This window comes from Saccoglossus kowalevskii, chromosome 13 (genome assembly GCF_978046115.1).
Source record: "Saccoglossus kowalevskii chromosome 13, keSacKowa6.1, whole genome shotgun sequence".
NCBI classification, from domain to species: Eukaryota; Metazoa; Hemichordata; class Enteropneusta; family Harrimaniidae; genus Saccoglossus; species Saccoglossus kowalevskii.
This window is the reverse complement of record NC_140653.1, coordinates 23,563,723-23,589,173: the sequence shown is the minus strand read 5'-3', so window position 1 is coordinate 23,589,173 and position 25,451 is coordinate 23,563,723. Positions and strand designations below refer to the sequence as shown.

The 25,451-nt window shown below is 33.6% G+C and overlaps 1 protein-coding gene and 1 long non-coding RNA gene across 3 annotated transcripts in view; both read left to right on the top strand.

Annotated features, from left to right (window-relative positions):
* LOC100378252 (heterogeneous nuclear ribonucleoprotein K-like) overlaps positions 1-25,451 on the top strand; it is a 56,334-nt gene that overhangs the window by 13,089 nt on the left and 17,794 nt on the right. For both annotated transcript variants that reach the window (XM_085507088.1, XM_006811651.2), the window contains exon 2: positions 16,310-16,533. In XM_085507088.1, coding sequence (XP_085363214.1) covers positions 16,473-16,533 — 61 coding nt within the window. In that variant the 5' untranslated portion in view covers positions 16,310-16,472. The remainder of the gene's footprint in view (positions 1-16,309; positions 16,534-25,451) is intronic.
* On the top strand, positions 462-1,685 carry LOC146735088 (uncharacterized). The gene is made up of 2 exons (XR_014931326.1): positions 462-910; positions 1,481-1,685. It is a non-coding gene; the product is annotated as an uncharacterized LOC146735088 (long non-coding RNA).

Below are 25,451 nucleotides of genomic sequence, written 5' to 3'. Positions count from 1 at the left end.
TAAATTATTGTACACCAGTTATAGATCTGCTTGAATAGATATCTGAATTTGTTCAAAGTTGATTTTCTGATCGTTTTTAGTTTGTGTATTTGTAAAACAGAATAAATTCTGATGACCAACAATTTGGTTCTGAAAAATATTGTATTTGATACAAGAAAGCTTCATAATATTTCTCACTGCCATTAATATGCAAGATGTATGTGATGAAATGAAATTAGATACACAAATTTGCTTAAAAGCGACCTATAAATCCTTATGAGCCATAATTTTCAGATGAATGTTATTGTCATTAATATTGATGTCTTTAAAACATACTAGTAGCTGTGTTGCTGTACTTGCTGTTGGAAGCACTTTCCATAGAGATGTATGAATCTCCCCCAAAATTAGTACCTAATTTGCTCTATTATAGGAGCATCTTCAATAGAAGGCACATTGTTTTGGTTGGATTTCAGTGTTCTCCCCACATAGAACAAAGCATGGCGGTACCACCATGCTTGGCGACCCGGCCACCACGCTTGGGCTCGGACCGCCATGCTTACAACTTCACCGCCATGCTAATAGGATGCATTGTTTACATCCATTTGACCCGCTCACACGTAGCACTGCATAAATTATCACCGTCTACGCCACGGCGGTTTGAACTTGCCGGGACAAATTAAACAGTCCCATTGTTAAACACGTGAAGTACAGATGCTGTCAATGGGGAACAAATTGTCACTCAAGTTGCAAACACCGAGATCTATACGACTAAACATGTAAAGGAAAAATAGGTGATGCCGCCCGGCTAAAACGTACAATCACCGCTAGCACAGCACAGAAACGGAAGCGTGTAGAAACACGGAAACGGCGTGAGGCTGGTTTTGATGAATCGTGGAAAAAGACATTTCCCTGGTTAAGGTCAATTGTTCAGGTAAGATTTCGTAATTTTAGAAATAAAATGCCAGTGTGTGTGTATGTTTTGCCGATCGTAAGAACACCGAACATGGTAGGCCTACACCGATTTCAATCAACATCACTCGTTACTGTCAACTTTTTTTAGATTATTTATGGATATCTTCGTAGATTAATGGATACGCGTATTGTTATAATTTGTCCAAGCAAAAAAAAAATCGAATTTTGTAATCTTTCGGTCACATGTTGACCTGTGTAGGTATTTCCAAGATGACGGCCTGTCAACGTCTTGCGAACGACAGCTGCTATCATCACGTGCTATGATCGATGGAATCCCGATTTGTATACATAATTCTATCGTTACGTTTTAATTGAATAGTGACCTCATGTTTTTTTTTCCTCGAAATTCCCGAGTCTCCTTGTCGTTGACCTGACAAAACCAACATGTAAACAACATGTTTTGCAGACGAAATGCTATCCATACGGCACTGGGTTCCCGATCGTGGCACAATTCAATCGTTATGTTTACATTTATTTGAACCTCAATCCTCAGGTTTTTTTTTTATTATTTTTCATTTTTTCCCACTAGGAATGTTGTGCAGTTAATGCTCAAAGCACGTCTATGACGAGTTTAACTACAGTAAGGCAGCCAATGTTTGGAGCACAACAAAGTCAGAAGGATTAGTTTAGACTAAGTTTTATGGAACAGTTCACATTAAATGACGATCTTGTCAAATTATGGTATATTATGTAAAGTATTATGTAATTTAAATAAAGTTTCTCATACATTTTAATACTGTCTTGTATGTTTGTTTTTGTGAGAGTGAATCCTGAAAAATATGCAAATTAGCATGCAAATTAGACCGCCATGCTTGCCTCTGAGCCTGGGGAGAACACTGGATTTCAAGTCAGTGCTCAAAATTTATGAATAATTAATCCGTTTACAGGTATAGTATATAGTGCTAAAAATTCGCACTAAACTGTTTATGCAGCTTCTAATAGAACAAATACTGTACGTTTGTTAATTATTCAGCAAAAGAATGGCAATTATTGATATAAAAAACATGGAGTTAACAAGATATCTATTGTTATACCTTCATGATAAAAGTGAGATACTACAGATCTAGCATTACACTTGTGCTATGTCCATACTCTCTGTAAAACCCTTAACCCTAGTTATATTGTGCACACAGTTTCATGCCCAAGATTATTAATCTCCGGGATTACAATTAAAATCTTCCTTTGTGAGAATAATTGGAATATTTTTAGCTTGTATATTTTTCAGCAGTCATCAATGTATTGACTTTCCAAGAAGTATATTCCCGCAAAAGTCTTTACGTCATGGTTTTTGCTATCTGCCAAATATAATTAAACCTTGCACTTATCATAGTGTGATACAAAAACCTGCTTTATGTATTTAGCATTATTTTAGTTCCAACCAGGTGAGATTTTAATATCCTGTCTTTTCATTAACTGTGTCTGTGTTCGCTATTTGCGTGAGAAATATGCATCTTCATTTGAGCAAAATTATCCAATTTCCAGTATTTGAATTTGATTTTCCTGCGGGGACTGCACTTTGACTTGGCTTGAGTGGTATGTATAATGGAATCGTGTTGATGTACTAAAATGTATGCGTTGTATCGACTCTATACAGTTAATAATTGTATGGCATCTAGCTCTTTAATTGTGTTTGCACCTATGTATAGAAAGCTGACAGCTAAATTAATGTAGAATGTATTGATCTTCATAAGAAATATTGCTTGGAATTCTAAAGCTCCTAAGAAATCATATAGTGTATACCGCCTTAGTTGTTTAATGATGAGCCGTCTATGTGGCTGATGCTGATTGGTTGAATACTGATGTCATTTTAAAATATTGCCTCTAATCACCTTGTGGAAGCTTCACTAAGCCAGCTACAAATATGTTCCTTATAATTATTGCACATTGAAAATTAATTGAAAAACATGATTTCAAATTTTGCTTCCATTTCACCGAATTCATCTTGGCTTAACATAATTATTTTGTTTCCTCACTGAATAGGTGAAACTTATGTTTCTGCAAAAAATATGCTTTCCATTAACAGCTGTAAACTGCAATTTCATGTTAGATGCATTACACAGTATAAATTTATTCAAAAATAATAAATTATGATTCTGGAATGTAAAAACCTGAAATTTTAATTTAATGAAACTTACCAAATTCTGAAATCTTTACAATGTGTTTATCTTCTCATGTCTTATTAGCAGATAATTTTATTTGCTAATTCAAGATGTGGCTAGTCATTTTGACAATACATTTATCATTAAATCCATTATCATATTGTCATTTTACTTATGTTGTTGCTAATATATGCACTGAGACAAATTCATTGAAATTATTTTAATTATTGTAATCACTGTGAACCTTTAAATGTATTTCCACTATTATTTTTTATGATTTTGATAATTGAAATGCATTCAAATTTCATGAAAGTTACTGTGACTCAGTTTTTTTCATGAGATAAATTTGTGACAATTGGTTCTATAGTCAAATTTATGGTACAGCATTTCATTTTAAGGCAGGTGTTTTACCTTTGGCAATTTTACCCATGTACCGTAGTATATTTTCACCAGGCCTTTTTAGCCTGGTGGTTTTTTACCTGGGCAGTTTTACCATGCTTTTCCACTGAAATGTTTGGACTAGAGAAAACAATGGAGGTTATTTATGTTGATTATTTCTATTGTTGCTAAACACATAAAACACATCTGCAAGTCAGTCACCATTATGTAAATAAGCCACAATGCTTGTGAATTTACCTGGGGAGAATACTGGAGTGTTTTATAGCACTTTGTTGACATAGCAACAACATTGATTTTTAATTTACTTTTAAATTCTCATTCAGGATCAAAAAAATTGTTGAAATAAAGAATACTGGGCTAGATTTCATTGGAGAGTGATCCTTGTTTTTTAATATAAAATCCCAAAATTGCCTCAGGTTATATACCAGTTCACAATTGTTCCATGGACAGACTGTCTACATATGTTAGTCTATACGGCAGTATCAGGAATAGGGACTTGCTAGGTTATATCAAGCTGGTTTATTTTGTTGGCTTCCTGCCCATTTACATGCACCTGTGTAGACTTTGCTAGTGAGAATGTAATAACAGACATGGTGATATGGATATTTTCTGACTGATCCTGGTTTAATATATGCATCTGAAAAATTAGTAATGTAATTATCATGCGTACATTTCAATTGGAAAACAAAAATTCCTCGCAGTTAATCACCCAGAAGTTCCAAATATTAGTGTAAATTTCTATTTCTTTGTAATGTGGTGTGTCTCTGTCTGTCTGTCTGTCTGTGTGTGTGTGTGTGTATATATATATTGATATGGTGGAATCGTGTTCATAGAAAGGCAATTACTCTGCTTATGAAGCAGAACCATGATATCATTGTAGATGGGTGGGCACAACAAGGGCATTTCAATTCATTATGCAAATATATCAAAACAATTACCATATTTAATAAAATACTTCTCTTGATCAGTTTCAAATCTACTTTGAAATGGAATCAATGTTTGAAATCCGGTTTGAATGGAATTGGCGAGTCTTTTCTTTCAAGTTGCAGTTTTCAGCTGATCTGGTATTTTATTTTGACTCTGCTGATGTTATGCAAATGTTGGTTTTATTTCATTTGATAAGGTTTCACCTGCTCAGAAAACTCAATAACAAAACCAGAACCAGGATTACATTTTTAGAATGTTGCTATGGATATGCTATACAGACTTTCACTTTTGAAAGTGATAGAGATGGGTGGATCACTGGATGGATAAAGTGTTTAGCACCGTATGAAAATATGTAGGTACCTCTTTAGTATATAGGCATGATAAGCTGAAGTGAGAATAAATTATCATTGTTTTTAAGATCAAATATTTCAAATTATTTATTCATTCAAAATGGCTTCTGAGCAAAGCATCTTCAAGGTTCAGAGTAGTACCACTCATAATGTTTTGACGTTAACTTTAATATTAATGGTGCAAGTGTGAAAACTTTTAAGAATAAATGCTGCAATTATTTCTCTAAGCTGTGTTACATACACATTTCAATGTTTAGAGAGTACTTGCGATTGTATTACCAGGGTATGGGAGCCCAGAACCTCCATAGAAATTTTAAATGACCAGTAAAACAGTCAGACCAATCAAAGAGCTGCTTGACTCTATTTTTAATGGCAAGGAATCTTGGGTTTCCTATAAATCTGTTGTCATTCAACATTTTCTGAAATTTCCATTTTGTTACTACATTCTGTAACAGATTTGACCTTGAAATTGGGTTTTTTCTTGATTGTAAAGTTTAAACCCTGCTCATTTTACTGAAAATAGATTGAGTGTTATGAAGTCTGTCTGTGCAGGTCTCCAGTTCAATACAGTATGCGATGAACTTGCATGAATTTGTATTTCAAAGAATAAAAATTGTTTTTCAAATCCCACCTGTGTAGCAAGCCCAGTATTGGAAATCTAGTCACATAATGTAACCAGAGGCATTATGGGTACTGTAATAAATCATTATAGAATACTTATCAGACTGATGATAGATATTCAATTGCCATTAAAGAATGTTGGAAATCAATGATGTAAAGCTGCAGTCTCCCTCTCACTTCCAGCAATCTGGAGAATGGTAAATTTGTATTGGCAACTCTAACACCAGTGATGCTAAAAAAAAACTTGATCAGTTTCGTTAACATTTTTTGGGGAGGGTGTGGATTGACATTAATGGGATGGCAGTTGTATTGGATCATGGGATTACTGGGGATGACGTCGTGGAAATCATAGTGTTTAATGTAATGTTGATATGCCTTCATCATGTGTGCTGTAAAATGTTATTCCCTCCATCAACTGAGACTTCCGTCAGAGGTTGCATAAACAGAGCGAGTGTAAAAGGTTGCCAAACTGGAGTGAGTGTAAAAGGTACAGTCTAGTTTCATTTCTTGTATTGGTTTCAGTTTGCCAGCCAGTTAAATTATTATTGTGCTAGTTTTAATGCTTGTGCTTTTAGTTTGCACGTCTCACAATACTTTTCTTTGAGAATCTATAAAACTAAATGCGTCATTTGAATTTTCACCTGTTACTATACCTCCAGTCTGCAGTAGATTATGAAGAATTAATGTCCTGAGCTATGTCAAACTGTGCTGCTCCTATGATATTACAGATAAATAGGAACAGGTGATTTTTTATAAAATATAGATCGGAATCCAAAGATTTATGGTTTTTTTGCTTAGGCCAAGGTTTTCTTGCTGTTTTTATCTTTGCAGTAACATGAAAATGTGTCAGTTTTATGGTAAATATAGGTGTATTTTTTTTATGCTAGGCTTTATTGCTTTTAATATCACTGCGAAAGGTAGGCACCAGTGTTTCCTGTCGCCTGCTATTGCCAGATTTATTAGAAAATGTTGATTGAGAAGGAGTATCATAATTTATGCTGTTTTCACATGTTACAAGGGAAGTAATCAGTCAGTTTGAAAAGATGCAAATAGATTTCAAGTTGTACCTGAATTTATGGGCTACACTATATTCAATTTTGTTCATTTTGACATACAGGTAGCTTTATAAACTAAATTTAAAAAAATGTATTTGCTCTATAAGAAGCACATGTAAACCAGCAGTTGCTTTTGTTATACACTAGATTATTGAAATCCCAGATTAAAATATGACTTATTATCATAGAAACACCTCTGTTCTTTACATATTACTGATGGAGCAATAAGGGTACGTAAAAATGTGTTAATGATAAAATTACGTCATTTAAAATGATAATTATGTGACATTTCTTTCGTCTGAGAAAATTGAGATCCTAACTACTGGGAAAAAAATTAAACCACTTTTAAATAGTTGAGAAAATTGGCAGTGTTTTTAAAAAATAAAATTGCATTGAAATTTTCAACTAAAAATGGCGATTACAAAAACATTAGATGTCCATACATGGTGCATATTTTGTTGTCAGAGCATCATTTCTGTCATAACACAATAACTTGCAGTGTTTTATGACCAAAAAAAGATCAGTTTTATTGCCATGAAAAAGACTTGAGATTTATTGTGTGAATGGGTAAAATGCGTTTTATCTGTTATCATGAAAGCTGTTTCAGTATTCGTTTTACCTTTAAAAAAGTGGTAATCGCCTCTTTAAAAAACATCATGTACTGAAATCAATGCCCAGCAGATCATACTGCAACTTCGATAATAATGAATTTTACTTCAGCAATGGTTATGCCTTAAATGTTTAGAAACTGTCGGCAGTACCACATGTTATTCTGATTGGCTAATGGCATATCAGGTCAGATTTGTTCATTTTGTGAACAGTCTTCAAATCCCTAATTTTGATGAATATTTTTGGTTAAAAGTACAATTTTTGAAAATGGCTAGTCTGATTGCTTCATTAAGTTTTGTGCACACACCACAAGTAGACCTTAGTTAGATTTGTTCTTTTTGTGACGATATCTTCAATTCTCTAATTTTTGGTGTATTTTTGTCATTTTTAGTAAAATATGCTATTTTAGACCTTCTATAAAATGGCTAGCCTATTTGCTTCGATATTTTATCTGTACACATCTTGTGTGGACCTCTTACAGATTTGTTCATTTTGTAACAATAAGTTATTCTAATTTTGTCATTTTTGGTTTGGGGGAAAAAAAATATATTCAAATTTCTAACTATACAGTGGAGCTATATCAGCCGACAGACTACTTGTTTAAATTAGTTTCTTCTTTACGGTACCTAGTCTTGGATAACTTATTTGCCTAATGATGTTCTTAGTACAACATTTTAATATTGAAGTTGAGTGCACTGTGGCGCTGGATTGATCAAATTTCTCATTATGAATGTCTGGTAGAATTATTAGCCAAAAAAGTGACGCTGCTATAGCCGCGTACCTCCTTACGCACTATTCAATTTTCCTGCATTAGTTCAGCTAAGTCTGTGTGCATTTCAGTATCGTCCCTTATTATCTTGTATTGGTGATCGAATCCAGCTTTTCAGTTATTTATCACAGTGATTCAAATTCTTTTTCGCACAAATATATAAATATCTTTCATTGTAATTAAAAATAAATTCTAATTTTTATTTCCTCACTGGCCGAGAACTTAAGAGACACGTCGCACATAATTAGAGCGAGTTAGTTCAGCGTCGCTGCCGTTTTCATCCAAGTCGGCATACCTGATTTAACTGCCAAATGAAATCTGTCTCTGTAAGCATCTTCTTCAGGTTTAATAGAAACGTTTTATGCTGCGATGCTTACTGGCTCCAGTGATTCAACCTGACTTCCTGTATCACTGTTTAAAAGAGAGTCCGTTTAGATCTGACAGTATCATTTAGGGGAACAACGAGAGCCAAGCGATGATGACTCCAATTTGAGTCTAATATGCGTGAATAGGGGGTGAATAAAAATGAAGAATAACTAGTGTGTGCATGTGAAGTTACCCTTTTAAAGTGAGGTTTATTGTATACTGTATGCTAACAAAGTGGATCCATATGTTACTTGTTAACTTGTATTATTTACATATAGTGTTATGTCTTAATGCAGGGCTATTTCTGCCTCCCTTTTCCATACGTGCATCACTTTTAATTTTTTTTTGGCAAAAACACAATGCTGCTCTATAGTACATTTAAGATTTTGTGTTGGCTTTGAACGCAAGAATGAGAATAGCATGAAAATATCTCTTACTAGTTCAAGTTTTATCGCCTTAGTGGTTGCTCAAGGGACTTTCATATTCGGCATCTTCTGATTTGTTGTTTCCTTTCCTTTGCTTTCACTTCTTATCAGCTTCCTCTTTCAGAAATTGAGACTCATCATTCTCCAATCTGTCATTGCCATAGAACCAGTTGTCATGGTGATATCATCTGCTTTGTCATATCATTAGGAATACAAATGTATGTTTTCCTGCTAGGTCACGTTCAGTCTCGCATATACCCATATTTGTGATGTATAAACGTGTGTGTACAATAATTTAAGATTTGGACTGATATTAAAATAAAAAAAAAATGTATGATAAGGCCTATAACCATGATGTATACTGTATTCGATTTGTTCCTTGTGCACAGGCTTATGTTAATAACAGAACTGTGTCTATGGTTAAAATGAGTCGTATTTGAATGTCATAGTATATAATAAACAGTTTTTGGTTTATGTGGCTTGTTTTAGAGATGTGCTATATAAAATTTCACTATCATAAATTTCATGATATACAAATGACCAAATAAAATTAACAAAATAGTATTGTGGCGTAGTAGGCCAGTATTCTATTAGGGTATTGTCCCCCTTGTAAGAAGATTTGGATGGGTGGCACTAAATTTGTGTTCCCTCTAACTGTTCTGTTGCACAGAACACAACAACAAAACATGTGTTATGCTAGTAGTATGCAAATTAGGCTAGATCTCTTTTTTTTTGATTTTTTTGATGGAATGTAAATGGCATAAAATGTGCAGAATCCAGAATAAAACTGTTTATGCACATGCATATTTTACAAAACCCCATGAACATCAACATGGAATAATATTGTAAGAACAATGTACAAAGAAAGATTGGAATATGTAAATACCATATTATCTCTGATAGAAGTGCACATAAACTAATAAAATGGCTTATACTGAATCATAATAGGGTTGTTCTCAGACCATTAGCGTAGGGCCTTTTTACTCCATAATTTTGGGTAAACATAGCTTAATCATTACAATGAAGATAATTAACATATTCTATTGTTATGCAAACTATCTACAACGCTATGCTATTTTACTGGGGAGCCTTACATAGTCAAATCAATGTAAAAGAAAGTATGCCTGACACGGTTAGAGATGAAATAATCCAAGACACCTCTATTATTTACACAAATGCATGCATTCCAAATAGAGCAAATATCGTCTTAGAAAAATATCTTATCTGTACCTGAATACATGGTTGCATTGGGCCAAGTTTTATTTGGAATTGATAGTAGTTTATGCTGCAGATTGTTAAGATTAATTTAATATTGAATGTGCTGTACCTATATTGTTTCAATCTATCTTCATTGTGAGTACTTTTGTAGATAACAATTATATAATTGTCTTTCAGTCATCGACTGCTAAATCAGTTGTACAAAATCACACAGTGTACACACGTCAAAATAAGTAGTGAGAGGATATCCATGGTTAGTGTTTTGAAACTTTGCCATATAAATAATAGAAATAAGTTTTGAAGCTGTTTGGTTATCAATCATGCAGTTTTTGTCACTTAGTGTTTTCATTAGTTTCATCATCTTTCTATGGTCATTTGTGACCAGGTACTTGTGAACCAATGATGGGGAAGGTGTATCATAACACACTTGAAATTTGTGGCAAGACTGTATGTTGTGAAAATATCCCTTTATTTGGTGATTTTTATTCAAAATCAGTATGTGTTGCGCCAAGGAAATTATCAAGGTTTTTAATGATTTGGATATCATTTCAAAGTTCACGTTTTCAGTTGGCAACACCTTGTTGTTGGCTCCAGGCATCTATCTTCTAATGAGTGTTCCTTCCTGGCAGGGACTCAATGTAACATAATTTTATTTTGTTGAGTTAATTTTTGTGAGCTGAAAAAAAATCAATGTCTTTAGACAGGGAGTTTGAATTTCATGAAATTGTAGCTGTCATGAAATCATACACAATAATGAACATTTCTGGCTTTGCAAATGTAACAGCAAAGCTGGTCTTGTACACCCCTGTGCTAAAGATTAATATTCCATTTTAATATATATATATATATATATATATATATATAGTCTTTATCATGTTTGTTTAATAAAAACATGATTATGCCATGTGAAATTATTCAATTGATTTGCTGAGAAAACCACATAGTTTATCAAAATGCTCTGAATATTTCATTAGTTTCTCAAGCTAATGTGCTATATATCTTAGAACATTCTCTATTCTTATCCTCTATATCCAGTCCATTGGGGAACACAAAACAAAAGAACCGTAATAATGAAAAATTTATGAATTCTATATTCCTTTATAGGTACTGTCAATGTAATAAATAAATTGGTATATAATATCAATACAGCCATAAATATTCAAGATCCCAACAAAATTTGGGGTAATTTTTCTTTTATCTGCATTAGTTTTTATGAAATAAACATAAATTATTGAATGTTTCTGATTTTTCAGTTTGTTAAACTATGAGTTTCCTTAAAAATTTGTTGTCCTGATACAATATTGAAATAAGTCCAGTAGCAAATTTGAGTGTATCTGGTGATGTTCTCTGTATTTTTGTGATTTGCTTGATGCTAGTGTGTGAAAGTTATATAGCTGTACACAATAGGTGATTTTCCGTACAATTGCGAGATGTATGAAAGACGCGCGTCGAACGTCTGCCGCAGAAGTCAAACGATTTGATTTTGAACTAGAATTTCTTTATTTCGTAACTCACACCGACCAGCCGATCTTCGACAGGGGAATATTGCTTCCGAATACCCTCACTTAATCGAAATTACCTATCTTGAAATGTGGACAGCACATTATTAAGCATGGAAATGTCCCCCAAAGTACTTCGCGTTTGTCGAATCCCATGCGATGTTTGACGCCACTACGACGCTATGACATTTGTTTGTCCTGTTTTTATGTTCGATTTCACGCATAACGCGTGATTCTCGCAGTGAACGGAAAATAGTCTATTGGTAGGTGTGGTGGGTGCTTATAAGGCTCCTGTAGTATGCCCTGATACCGATAAAAACAGTTGAAATTATTTCTCACATTTCCTATCATCAGTTTTAACATTTTTGGTCTTAAAATTTGGTGCCCTTCAAGCCCTAAAGGCTTTCTGATGATTTACTGTAAAAGCTTTAATGTTAACTTATTTAATTTCACTACTGCATAGAGATGAATTATTTGTGGGATTTGTGTCACTCATTTTGCCAATAGATACAAATGCTCAATTAAAAACGATGAAAATCAATAATGTATTACTTTCTTGTGAATATTCTGCCCTTTTTTGATATTTTGATCATTTTCAGTATTCAATTTTAAATTCACATGAATATAATTTATTTGATATCACTTGTGTGTAAAAATAGTTAAATTAAAACCCACTGAATAATTGATGTTTTTAGTTTAGAGATAGCTATTTTCAGAAATGACATTTTTTTTTCAAATTTAATAAAACCTACAGTATTTAAAGTGAAAAAATCTCAATAAATGACATATTAATAAATCGAGGTGTTCTTATTAAGTAGTTGGAGTTGATTACCAATTTAGAATCATTTCACAATGGCTTAAACCAATCGCAGAGATGCCATGAAGTGGGCAAAATGTGCTATGTCAATGATTTGCTTTGTAAAGTAGCGACATCACAGCCTTCGGTAGCAAAGAACATGGGTTTCTATCTACTGTACTCCAGTTCTTGTAGTACTCCATGCTTTTAAATGTCGACTTCACACGTCACTCACAAGGAGAGTTGTATTCTGCAATTAAATTTTGAGTATACTGACTTCACTTTCAACAGTTGGTGAGACCGTTAAGCAGCAAATCATCCTTGAAATTATATGCGCGAGTTTCAGCTACATTGTACACTGCTGTTCTTATTGATTATCGGGACCATTCAAATGATCGTTCGTTCTTTCAACTTTCTCTCGTTCTGCTCTTTTGAAAATAAGATTGTCAGATGTTTTTATTTGTCTTTGTATGCACATGTATTTTATCTGACTCCACAAGGTTGTTGGAGAAGCGCTTAAATTTTATGATTGTAATATCAATTAGCAGGTACATGTATGTTGATGTAGTCTGGATGCAATTGAAATTATCATTAAAAATTTAAATTGCATTGAGTGGTGTTAAAATTATCATCTTTAAATTTGTTTCAATTATGGCATTAAGACCACATGAGTTTGGAATTTAGCTTAATTTCAGAATGATCGTCTGAGAACCTGTATTCCATGTCTCTGTGTTTTCGTATTTGGATTCTGTAGGATGGAATCTTTGCTCGGGGGAATACAAATAGTGTGCAAGTTTTGGACTTCGATGACCTAAAAAGGCCTCCCTTGATAGATGGATTGGTACATGCAGTAATGTTATAAGTCAAAGTGTTGCCCTAAATGTTGTCAGCAATATTACTTCACACATGCCAAGTATAGGATGAGTCATCACATGGATCAAGTCGCCTATCTGGGTGTATTTATCTCTGTACTCTAGCTTTACCCTTGAACAACCTTCAGTCATATTTAAGATACTGCATTTCTTTTAAACCTAACAGTAATGTTATTTTCTTCATCGTATATATTTAAGGAAGAATATTATTGAACGGTGCATTTAAAGGTCACATTTTATGGGCTTGCTATGATCTGATTCAATTACTTCTTTAACACATCATCTTGTTCTATATCTATAAGCAGTCTGTCTTAACAATTACCTCAGAATCAGATGTGGTGCTTGTAGCTTATTCCATTCATAGACACTATAGCCAAATGCTAGTACATAGTGGAATTGGAACATACTCCTTGCTATGTTAAACTAGTATGTTGGTCACATCAGTGCTAGTACATAGTGGAATTGGAACATATTCCTTGCTATGTTAAACCAGTATGTTAGTCACATCAGTACCAGTACATAGTGGAATTGGAACATATTCCTTGCTATGTTAAACCAGTATGTTGGTCACGTCGGTGCCAGTACATAGTGGAATTGGAACATATTCCTTGCTATGTTAAACCAGTATGTTAGTCACATCAGTACCAGTACATAGTGGAATGGGAACATACTCCTTGCTATGTTAAACCAGTATGTTAGTCACATCAGTACTAGTACATAGTGAAATTGGAACATACTCTTTGCTATGTTAAACCAGTATGTTGGTCACATCAGTACCAGTACATAGTGGAATGGGAACATACTCCTTGCTATGTTAAACCAGTATGTTGATCACATCAGCGCTAGTACCTAGTGGAATGGGAACATACTCCTTGCTATGTTAAACCAGTATGTTGGTCATGTCAGTACTAGTACATAGTGAATTTGAAACGTATTCCTTGCTATGTTAAACCAATATGTTTGTGGTAGACATACATGTGTATGTTATTATCACCTAGCAGCAGACCATATTCAGATCACTTGACATCGTTTCCATTTACCACAAGCAGACTGAGATGTTTTAACTGATCATTATTTAACCAAACATGAAATATGGAGTAGGAATTGTGTTCAATTCATCACAACTATAATACCAAAATTAAAGGGGCATCTTCCAGTTAAGCCTAATCTCACAACAAATTTACTTTCCGGATTAAAGTAACAATGGATAACAAAAGATAGATTAACATTGTAAACAACATAAACAATAGTGTCCCATGATTCTTTGGTGCAATCCATGGGATTGAGCGGTTCCCCTTTAAGTTAATTCTGTTCATGTGGCAGTCTTTCACTGTTGCTTACTGCTTCCACAACAATATATATTGATCATTTTTTATACCATTATTCTGCTATGCTCTGTACATAGTAAATTGAAATTTGTCAAAATTTGCTTAAAATCTCAAGATGAATCAGTAAAAATTGCATTATGTAATATTGGGAAATGCTTGCTTTATTATCCACTGTTTATCACATTAACGAATACTCCTAAAATTACAAAAAGCACACAGCATTGATGCTTTCTGCTACATTACAAAATAGAAAAAAAAAATTGTGTTTTTTAAGCTATGATGCATACACATTTCCATCTCGTCATATTACATTTTATATTGCATGTTACATTCTAGATGCATTATTTGCATGTTGAAGTGTTAATTGCTCTAATGATGTTTCAATTGACTGATATTATTCGCTTGAGTTATCATTTTAATTATGAAATTAACAAAACATTCAAATTACTTATCAACGGAACTAAATTCACTGGTGTGAAACAAGTACCTATTGCCAAAATAGCCAAATGGACTAGAGAAAAATATTATTATTTTATTTTTATTTTTTTTTATTTTTTTTTTTTTGACAACTTCTTAGTAATTATTTAGACACCAAATGTATTTGTACTGTCTGTATATTTGAATAATTTACTAGGGAATGTTTTTAGAAAATTGTAGCTTTTTAATTAATAACAACATTCAGCTTCTAATTTCCTTGGTTGTTTTTTTTCTTAAAATTCAATAAAGCATGCTATCATGCAAAATGTTGGAACAGATTGTGTATATCGTCTTTCACAGGCTACATGATATTCATATTTTTTGGTATTTCTCATGATACTTTCTTTAACTCTACTCCAATTTGATAACCAAACTACTATTAGTTTCGCTACTGATTAATACACTGTGTGAGGTTTTATCACTAATGGGTCTGTTCCTGGCTAGCTCTATCTACACTGTAGTTGTTTTTCCAGCATTTCTTCTATATTTTGAGGGATATTTATGATTTGTTTTTTTCAAGTAGTAATGCTAATTGTTGAAAGAAATCATTGCTTTAATTCGTAGCATGGTTATAATTTTCAAGCCATATTTCTGTGTAGGATAGGGGCCTTGTTGGGTAAAACATATCCTGCATGTTTCCTGGCTAACCTAGCCCAATATATAGCCAATCTTTTTAGGAGAGAAAACACAACATGGCATCTAATATTTAGGTTTAATCAGTGAAATAGAAATATTCACCCATCACCAGAATGTGCATGTAATTTATTTACACATGAAATGCTAGATATTTATTTAATTTTCGGTGGAGATCAATGGAATTTTTTTTTCTTTTTATTAATGATTTAAACACTTTTTTTTTTCGAATTGTCAAACTTGGGAATGAGAGGGTTTTCTGTTGAGTTACAAAGGTCATTCTCCATGCTTATCACTGTGGTTTCTTCACCATTCCTTGTGATGAGTCAACATAGCACGTTGTCATGGTTACAAGTATATGTAAAGAGGCATCATGGTCTTCTGGTTAGCTACACAATACCATGCCCCCTATCTCTTTGATTATTAGTAATTTTCCTTTGATGTTCCAAGTAGATCCTGATTAGTGTTCATCTTTGTAATATACTGGGTGTTTTTCGACGTACAACCACATTTTTTTTTACCCTTTTTTTTTTCTTTATTCATCATAAATTTTCCATTATGAAAAAAAAGTGAGTGTCTAAAAAATAGGTTAATTCATCTCAATATTTAAATAATATAAATGTATTATAATTCTGAATGGTTATAATGATATGAAAAGCACTATACACCAAAAGCACTTTGAGTCTAAAATGTATGTAAATGCTATATAAAACAATCCAAATATGTCAAAATTGTATTTCTGATTGTAGTGCATGTTTCAGAATTATATAGCAGTAATGTATCATATGATGTACCCTGCTGCCAGTGGTCAATTTTCATAATTATGCCAATATTGAATTGCTGTGTGCAGTTGAATGGGAGGTGTCACGTGACCTACCTCATTGTAATTTCTGATTTTCTCTTCTATTGTTGCAGTCTGTAAGCTCCACCTGCGAGGTATTGTTCAGAGGTAGACCTATATAAAGGTTGGCTATCCATCAAATCGTCAGTCAGTCAGTCAGTCAGTCAGTCAGTCAGCGTGCCGGCTTTGGAGACCGTTCTCGTGCTCACTCTCTCTCCGTTTCACCGTAAACTGAATATGCAAGACCCGGCCTTAATGGGTGATGACGGTGCACTTGGAATGCAAGATCAGCAAGAAGGTAAGTTCATTTTTTGTGTTTTTTAAATGTGTTAATTTGTGTGTCATTGTCTTTGTACCATTCTGTGACTCCAAACCTATTCTTTCAATTTGTCTCTTGAAAGCCACAGAATTATTCTCAATGTGCTTTTAGAATGCTTTCGTTTTAGTTTTTGCAAAACTGATTATAAATTAGGCATAGTTAAAGTTGTACAGTTTTTATCATTAAAAAGCTTGCTCGAAAGCAGAATGCTACAGGAGTCAGCTGGTAATTTCATCGTATAACTGTCATTCTCCTAAGCTTGCTCTGTACTGACCTAATGAAAATTGAGGTTTAGTGTGTTTCTAGGAGACAGGAGGGACAACATCCGTTCATGTATTATCCCACACGTCGGGCAGATTTTTGTTGAAACTGTTGTGTTGAATGCCTAATAAGACAAACAAAAGCTGTCCCTGCTGAAACTGAATATCTTTTATTACGATATATATGCATAGGTAGTTGCTTAATTTCAAGATGAGCTGGTTTTATTCATTGTTTTCTCCACCATAATAAATGGTGAATGCCATACTGAGCTAAGATGTTAATACAGTTGCTTATCGAAAAGTGTTGGCCTACATACGTTTCTTTAGCCAGCCCCTTCTAATAACATTATATTTTTAACACTGTAAGCCATTAGTTCATACTGTTGTTGCATTGCTGTGCTAGTCTCCTGAGACCTTGGAAAAAAACACTTGAGGGGATATGTACCATCAAGGTGGAAAATTTATGCAAAATGTTGACACTTGTTTCCGAGAAAAAGACCCACTGAAAATAGGTGTCTGTTGATCTGAGATGCATTTCGATTTTTTTCACCACTATCGTGATTTGATTTCAGCTTTGCATAATTTGTTGAATAGAAAGCTTTTCACTTGTTAATGGCTACAGTGTGGGGACTAGTGTCAAAACCTCCCATGCATTTACTTGTCAACGGCAACTTTAAAAAAATGTTCACAGCTTCCTTTTCGCACCTCTCATTCAGTTGTCTTCCTATACCATCTATTGATTTTGCAGACTAGTTCTTTTCAATGTCTGTTTTCACCAAGCTCCACCATTGATCAATGTATCTTCTCACTGCTGTCTTTCTATAAATATTGGTCTAAATTATACAAAAAAAAAATTCATAAATCTCGCCATCCTTTTAATTAGAAAAATAGAATGAACCATGCATATACAGCCATTTATTGATAACCAATAATATTACAAAACATCCCTGCTTTGAGTTTTGAAATTACAACATGAAAAGAAAAAACAGATATAACAGTGCATAACCATGGCAACTGCTTGACAGTTTCCTGTAGCAGTGGCTTTATGACATTGTAGAAGCCATGATTGCTGAGAAAATATCCCTAACAAGAACTGAATATCAGAAGGTCAGACAGTATGTATACCATAATGATGTTTCAGCTTTTATCAAGGATTGCATAGGCAGTCTGGTGGTGTCTATAAAAATTATACAAGAAAAAAAGCTGGCCTTTTTTTAGCAAGTTCTGGTTGAGTATTAATTTGTTGCATTCTGACAAGCTCAGTGTATGAGAGTAACAGTCACAATGGACTTTCATGATTTTCTATATGTATACATAGGTTTCATGAATTAAGAAGTATCTCATTAGTAGAAGGAATACATTTTAATGCAGTCACACAAAGAGAAGTGTGATGAAATATATTACTTGTGAGGCTAGGGAGGCGCGACAGCTACAGTGGCTACAATAAATCTGCACTAAGCTGGGGGATGGTATTAATGCAGCCGTATGTAAAGTAAGCTTAGAGGATTTTCTAGCTAAATTGAAAGGAAGAAAAAAGAAATTGATGAAACTTGAGATAGAGTTGAAGGACAAAAAATGTGGAAGGAGTGTAATTTATTTCAAGTGCATTGGTAGTCAGGTTTTTATTTTTTTGCGTATATTTCTAGCTTAGACCCAAGCGTAATGCGAATAAACTGTCATTTCTACTGCAGTGTTTGATGTGTAAACAGTCTTTGGAGATTGTGCTACATTAGTATGAATAGTCAGTCTCGTCAGCTGCTTTTCTATTTTACGCTTCAGTCTGAAATTCACATGGATACACGTTAACACGTATCGATAGTGTGAAATGCAACAGGTTTCCAGCCTGAAGAAAACAATAGCAGTCTTGTATGAAGAACAAACATTCTTTTTAATTAAGTGTTGGTATATTGTTAGCATAGGGGAGCTTTGGTGAATGCCAAATGAATACTCATTACTTGTTAGCTGGCTGCTACTGCCATTAAGGTCAATTGTGGTTTGCATTAATTATTAATTAGCTGAAATTCGATTCTGTTTTACGTTCAGGAAATTGTAACAGAAACGACCATCTTTTTTCTCTGGCACTTTTCCCAAAAATGATCTTCTACTCTTTGTAATGTAATATGAAAAATAATGTAATATTTTTTTGCCTTCCTCTCCTAATTTATGTATAAATGACATTAATAGCGGTTTGCTAATTTTTGTTTTTCTTTACTGAGCTTATTCAAAATTTAGAAACAAATTGTCTGAGCTTGACCTTGGGTCTTATTTAAGTAAAATAGAATTGGTTTAGTAAATATTAATTTTTAAGAAAATGGTAGTAAAACAGTGCTCGTTATTTAAATATCTTAACCATAGTTACAGTAAAGTGCTTTAATTTTGCTAGGAAAAAATGTTCAATGAAAATATGTTCTGGTCACTATGATGCAATTTAGGCTTTTTAAACTTCTTAAAATTCCAAATAAACATTTTTGGCAACCAAAATTTTTTTCGTATTTGTAGAATTTAGCTTGTCCACTCACAATTTTATTGGTTAGTTTTATTAGCCATGATGTAAGATGTGTTTGAAGGGTTTCCTCTTAGCTTGCAGCAAGGCCCCACCCATTCAATGGAAAGAGGGGACACGCAAGTTAAAACTAATGATCAGAAGCTAGATTACAAACTACCAAGAGGTGAGAATTATTCCTGTTAGAAAATACCTTCGGTCAGTTTGGTCTGAATCATTTTATAGCACTGGTACTAGTTAAAATAAAATGGTTAATTTACTCTCTGATCCATGGATTCGTGGCTGAAATAGTTAAAAGGTAGGAATTAGTATATCACATGAAGTATTATTTAAATAATTATACCAAGACGGAAATTAAATACAATCTAAATTTACAAATCGTTTTCTTGAAAATTTCCTGTCTGCACACAAAATTTCCATCATGTCTTTATTACACAGAAGTAAAAACAACTTTAGTGCAGATTGAAACTAACAAAAAAATTGTACTGTCGTATATGCTGGGTTTTTGACATTCAAACATGTCAGGAAATTAGTGTAAATCACTTGAAAAATAGAATTACTGATGTGATGACCTGCTACCAGTGGGAACATCATACCATTTTTCCATGGCAACGTTTCAGTTATACTGAACAAGGCTAGTCCAGGTTGTCATTAATGAATGTTTGTTGTAGAATGTCTACTTATTGGAATAGATAGGGAGGTTGAATGCAAAACACAACTACCATTACGTACTATAATTATTGTATTTCCTCCCTTTTTTTGCTGATAAGATATGAACAAAGATTAGTGATCACTATGCTTCCCATAATGCAATGCTTTGTCAGCATGGACTACTGCCCCAATATAATAGGAAATAACAGGCACTGTATTTTACAGTTTGTCATTATAAAATATAGCTGTGTTTTTGAATAACCCTATTTATATTACGTTATACCGGTATGCGGATCTAAACTCAACTGCCTTTTGTGTAGACTGACTCCTGCTTTCTTTCAACTGAATACACTTTATACTGAACTGCATTTGCGAATTCATTGCAAATAAAAATACTGATGAATTAGTCAGAAAAAATTGTATAGTTTTTTCACAGCCAATTTTTTTAATTCATCAAAATTTAATAATATCGGCGCATTTTCCTAACTCTTTGAAAGCCAAAGCTTTAGTGGTTTTCCTAAAATAGACCTGCAGTAATGTTTCCTTTTTTTTTTTTTTTTTTTTTTCAAAAATGAAAATGTGTTCATTTGGTCTTGTATTGGGGGAAAATAATATATATAAAAATGTATACAAATATAGCACCAAAATTTTGACTGAGACTATTGGTAAATTTGATATATGGTTGAAAATAAGTAGTATTCACATTGTCAAAGTTGTACTTGCCACGCGTCACTTTGTCAGTGAACAAAAGTTGACTGATCTGCGGAAATGATTAATTTTGACAATTTCTTTTGACCCTATCTGTTATTTACATGCATTAAAGGGCTATTGGCACATGTTTCTAAATTCTTGTTGAAGGAATGTCTCTGCTTCTTTCCTGTGATCAGATTTGATCAACTCGTCGGCAGATGTTATAAATTGGGGCTGTCTCCGAGGGCATTTCATCAGAACGTTACAAAAGCTTTTAATGGCATTAAAACGGTGCAGCTTAAGGGCAAGAATAAAACATTCGGCCCAGCTCTACGTATCTCAAGCTGCTGAATGTTTACATTGTAAAGCAGTTGACTAATGATACTTTTTTTTTTCGGTATTATTTTATTTCTAAAGCTTTTGGGTTTATTTCTATAATCTTGGTGATTTTCCTTATTTTGCGACATATTCTAATAATTAAATGTGTGGTGAAGTAACTCTTGAAAAATAATTGGGTAGCATTTTCTAGAAATGGTGATCAAAAATACTTATAGTTGTATTGATGGATGAATGGTTATTCATGACTTGAGATAGCACTTATTTTCAAGGCCAAAATATAAAAAAATAATAATGTAGAAATATTCAAATAATGTAGGGAATATCAAAGAACACCAAGGCAAATTCATTGGGTATCAAAGAAATAACAAGCAAGACTGTTCCATCTATTTCTTAAACTTGGGCATTTTTTCATCACTTTATACAAATTACTGTTGAGCCAATCTGATGACATCCTATTGCGCAATCTATTTCTTACTAGCAAACCAACTTAATGAAAGGTTTTCACTGCCGTCTATGACATAAGGTGATATAGCACAACCTTGTAGATTTAAAAGGTTAAATAACGTATAAGAATGTTTGTTGCCTTTGACAGCCATCAGTTAGAATTAGGTATTTTTTGGCCTGATTTACTTTTTTCTGACTTGTATTTGATGCATTTGTGCAATACAGGAAATGTGAGGTATCTGGAGTGAATAAGTATTTACTATTATTCAGGATGCAAAACAACACATCAGCCAGGTGTATTCAAAATATTTGTTAAAAAAACGAATTTGCTCAAGTAGTAGTGTATGCACTTGCATTTACAAATGACATGTGTGGTCAGAATAAGTTAATAACATAGTACACCATAAAAATATGTTTATTTGTATTTCTAAGAGATGTGCTTCTAATAGACCATTTTCCGTTCACTGCGAGAATCACGCGTTATGCGTGAAATCGAACGTAAAAACAGGACAAACAAAGGTCATAGCGCCGTAGTCGCGTCAAACATCGCGTGGGATTCAACAAACGCGAAAGTATTTCGGGGACATTTCCATGCTTAATAATGTGCTGTCCACATTTGATGATGGGCAATTTTGATTAAGTAAGGGTATTCGGAAGCAATATTCCTCTGTCGAAGATCGGCCGGTCAATGTAAGCTGCGAAATAAAGAAATTCTAGTTCAAAATCAAATCGTTTGATTTTGCGGCAGACGTTCGACGTGCGTCTTTCATGCATCTCGCGAGATCTCGCAATTGTACGGAAAATCACCTATTAGAGCAAATATCACTGAGACTTTACTATAGGTTCTAATTAGAGGTTCAAAAATGAGATTTATTTTGCTGTGATGATCACTAAAATGTTGGGTACATCAAATCAAACATGCTCGATATAAAACAGCTGGTTTTCAGCATTTTTATTTTTGCCTGCAGGCTGGGTGGTGTTCTTAGCTGGCCTGTGGACAGGGCAGTGTCTAATGCCCACCACATCTGTCCCACTTGTTCAGAGATTTATATTTGTCATGGTAATCAGCATTTTTTTTTAAATATGCGTATGCAAAACACAATTTTGAATTTGCATAAGTAGCTGCAACCTCCACAGGTGGTTGGTCGGTCGGTTGGTTTAGGGATGTCCCATCAGAGAGATATATTGAGTGAGTAGAGCTAGCTAGTGAACCATTCACTATTAGACAAATACGCAGGCAGGCAGGCAAGCAGGAAACCACTATGGAGGGTAAGCTTTTTTGTATTACGTGTTCCTAAACATTCTTACTATGAGCATACGTTTTTAATTTACTTCATGCTTGTTAGCTGCAGTGAGCGAGGTCAGTCTAGTCACAGTACCTGTTCTACCATAATAGACCACATATCTGGCGTAGCTATTAGTATTTAGAACCTTCATCTTGTGCTTAATGGCTGTTTTAACTGAAATTTAACAGATTTATATTGGAGGCATGTTTTCTGCCTTTAATCGTAAATTATACTGGTAGTTGCATCTGTGTTGATCCATTTTCATTTTGAAAAATTCTAGTGAGAGATATTTATACCGTCAAAGTATGGGAGTTGTTTGTGATTTCAACCTCTGAGTTATAGAGTTCGCCTCGCCCAAAAACAAAGTGCTTTGTTGGCTTTGATTATTATTTCAGTAAACGTGTAAACAAGCAGCATGATCTCGTGTGTGATCCTCTGCCAGATCATGAATAATGCATGGTCCTTTAAGTGTTAACACGTATATATACATGTATACTTTGTATCTGAACAACGAATCAATGCCGTTTAAAATATACTTTGACTAACAGCATTTTGTATTTCGTTGTGACACAGGTGGTGTGCGCAAAGCAATCTGATTACGTTAAACGCACTGAGAGTAGAGACCCATGTGTTATCAGATTTTCTATACAGTAAAAGATTTTAGTTATATTTAATTAAAAACTGTTCAAAATAAGTGTTAATTTGATTCCAGCACAGGGTTTTTAACCACTTTCTTTAAATTACGGTTCTCTTCGGTGTTGTGTGTTGTTCAGCCAAACAGAAACCTCGGTATATTAATACGGAGGTAATATTTTACCTATAAACTGGAACAATGATGGATTACGAGTGTAAATATATATATATATATATATATAAAAAAAGCCATTAGTTGGTCTGTTGACCCTAAACAGTTCACATAAAGCAAAATTCCTCATGGACATAATATAGATCAAATCATATGAATTATTATAATTCTGGCAGATCAGCAGCTGATATGAGAATCTGACTAAATATGTATTTTTTATGTTCATGAATATTGTCCTTGTATGATGAAATAAAAAAAATGATTCTATTTTAGCAGGTTTTATTAGTACCTTTGCAACAAATTTTGTTCTAAAGTTCAAATTCCAATCATGCCACTTTATATTAACCCAAATAAATTATTAATGCGTTGATTCAAAAGCCCATTTTCTGTTTCTAACTAGGTCTCGGGTGACTGGCTTCTAGCATGACCATGTAGTATATGCTATCTCAGTTATGTGTTAGTGCTATATTAATTACGTTCACATTTTACTATTTTGTGTGCTGAATTTCTTACAAACTTTGACATAAAAACACCTGGTGAGTGTACCAAGTCATGGTGAAAAACTCCTGATCTAAAAAGAGGCTGACAGTTATAGTAAAATTTTGGAGCTCTGTATTTCCCTCGACATTAAAATTTTGCGAAGGGAAATGTACTTGTGGGCTGATAAGAAGAAAAATAGTGGCTATACTTTTAATAATGTCAAACTTTGACAATTACTACTCAAAAGCTTGCAAATGTTGAGTTTAATATATTTTGTTATATTTGGACTACATGTATGTAGCCGCCTTCAGTTAAGATTGCGTATTGCCCATGTCCTCCATTGCTTTAAAGTAAATTCCGGCTCCAATTTGGCGATGTATTTTATTCTTGTGGGTAAAAGTGTAGCTTTGTCAAAGGAAAGTGACTTCCTCGCTGATCGTGCTGTATTGTTCCATCATCATAATGACTTCCTGTCACAAGAAATTGATTTGAATCATAAAAGCCTTGTAGAATTCTGTATGTGTCTCTCAACGCACAAGCTTAATTTTTTCTACTTATGGGTGCTTTACATATTAATTTGAAAATAATAAATGAAATTTTATGTGTACTTTATATTCCTGGTGTTATAAGGTATAAATATTTAATGTGTTTAATCTTAATTCTCTTAGAGAAATAAGAACTATAGAATATCAACCAAAGAAAGTTGTCTATTTGCATTTTCACGCTCTATTCAGAAAATTTTACAATATGCTTTTTTAAAATAAAATCATTCCCTAATTTTGTCCCCAGACAAATTCACAATTATGTGGCTTTCCATTTATTTCCTTCTAAAGTAGTGTCATTGACAAGCAACTTTTTTGTGACTACCCCTGCTAAGTTTGCTTTTATGTTTATCTTTAATGATCAAATATGGTTTGATATATAGAAAGATAGTCCCCACTTTATGGCCCTAGCTCATCTCCTCACAAATTCAAACAAGCACAGACATAGGATTATTTCTTAATCCTTGTATACACTGTAATGACTTTTGGGCTGTTTCTAAGGAAGCAATTTCAATTTTCTATTGTGTCTTTCATGATAAAAACTGTCATCCCTGACATCAGCTTACGAGTGACACATTCAGTGTTGTGACGACTCGTTTCTACTCCTAATATTCTGTAAATAGATTTAATTGAACGGGTAAGGAAAAATGTGACATTTTATACTTATTTCAGTGAGGGGGGAGAAAAACAGCTAGTCGCAAATGCCTGGAAATTATTGCATTGCAAAACTTTGGCAGCAGTAAAAATTCTGCAAGATGAATTACAAAACGAGAAAAATAGTGAATTTTCTTACACTGAAGTTATCACCACTGTGATAATAAAGACAGAATCACTTTTTAGAAATTTAGTCTCTGCTAACTCCATTCATTATGTGAACATTTATGTTACCGGTAGTAA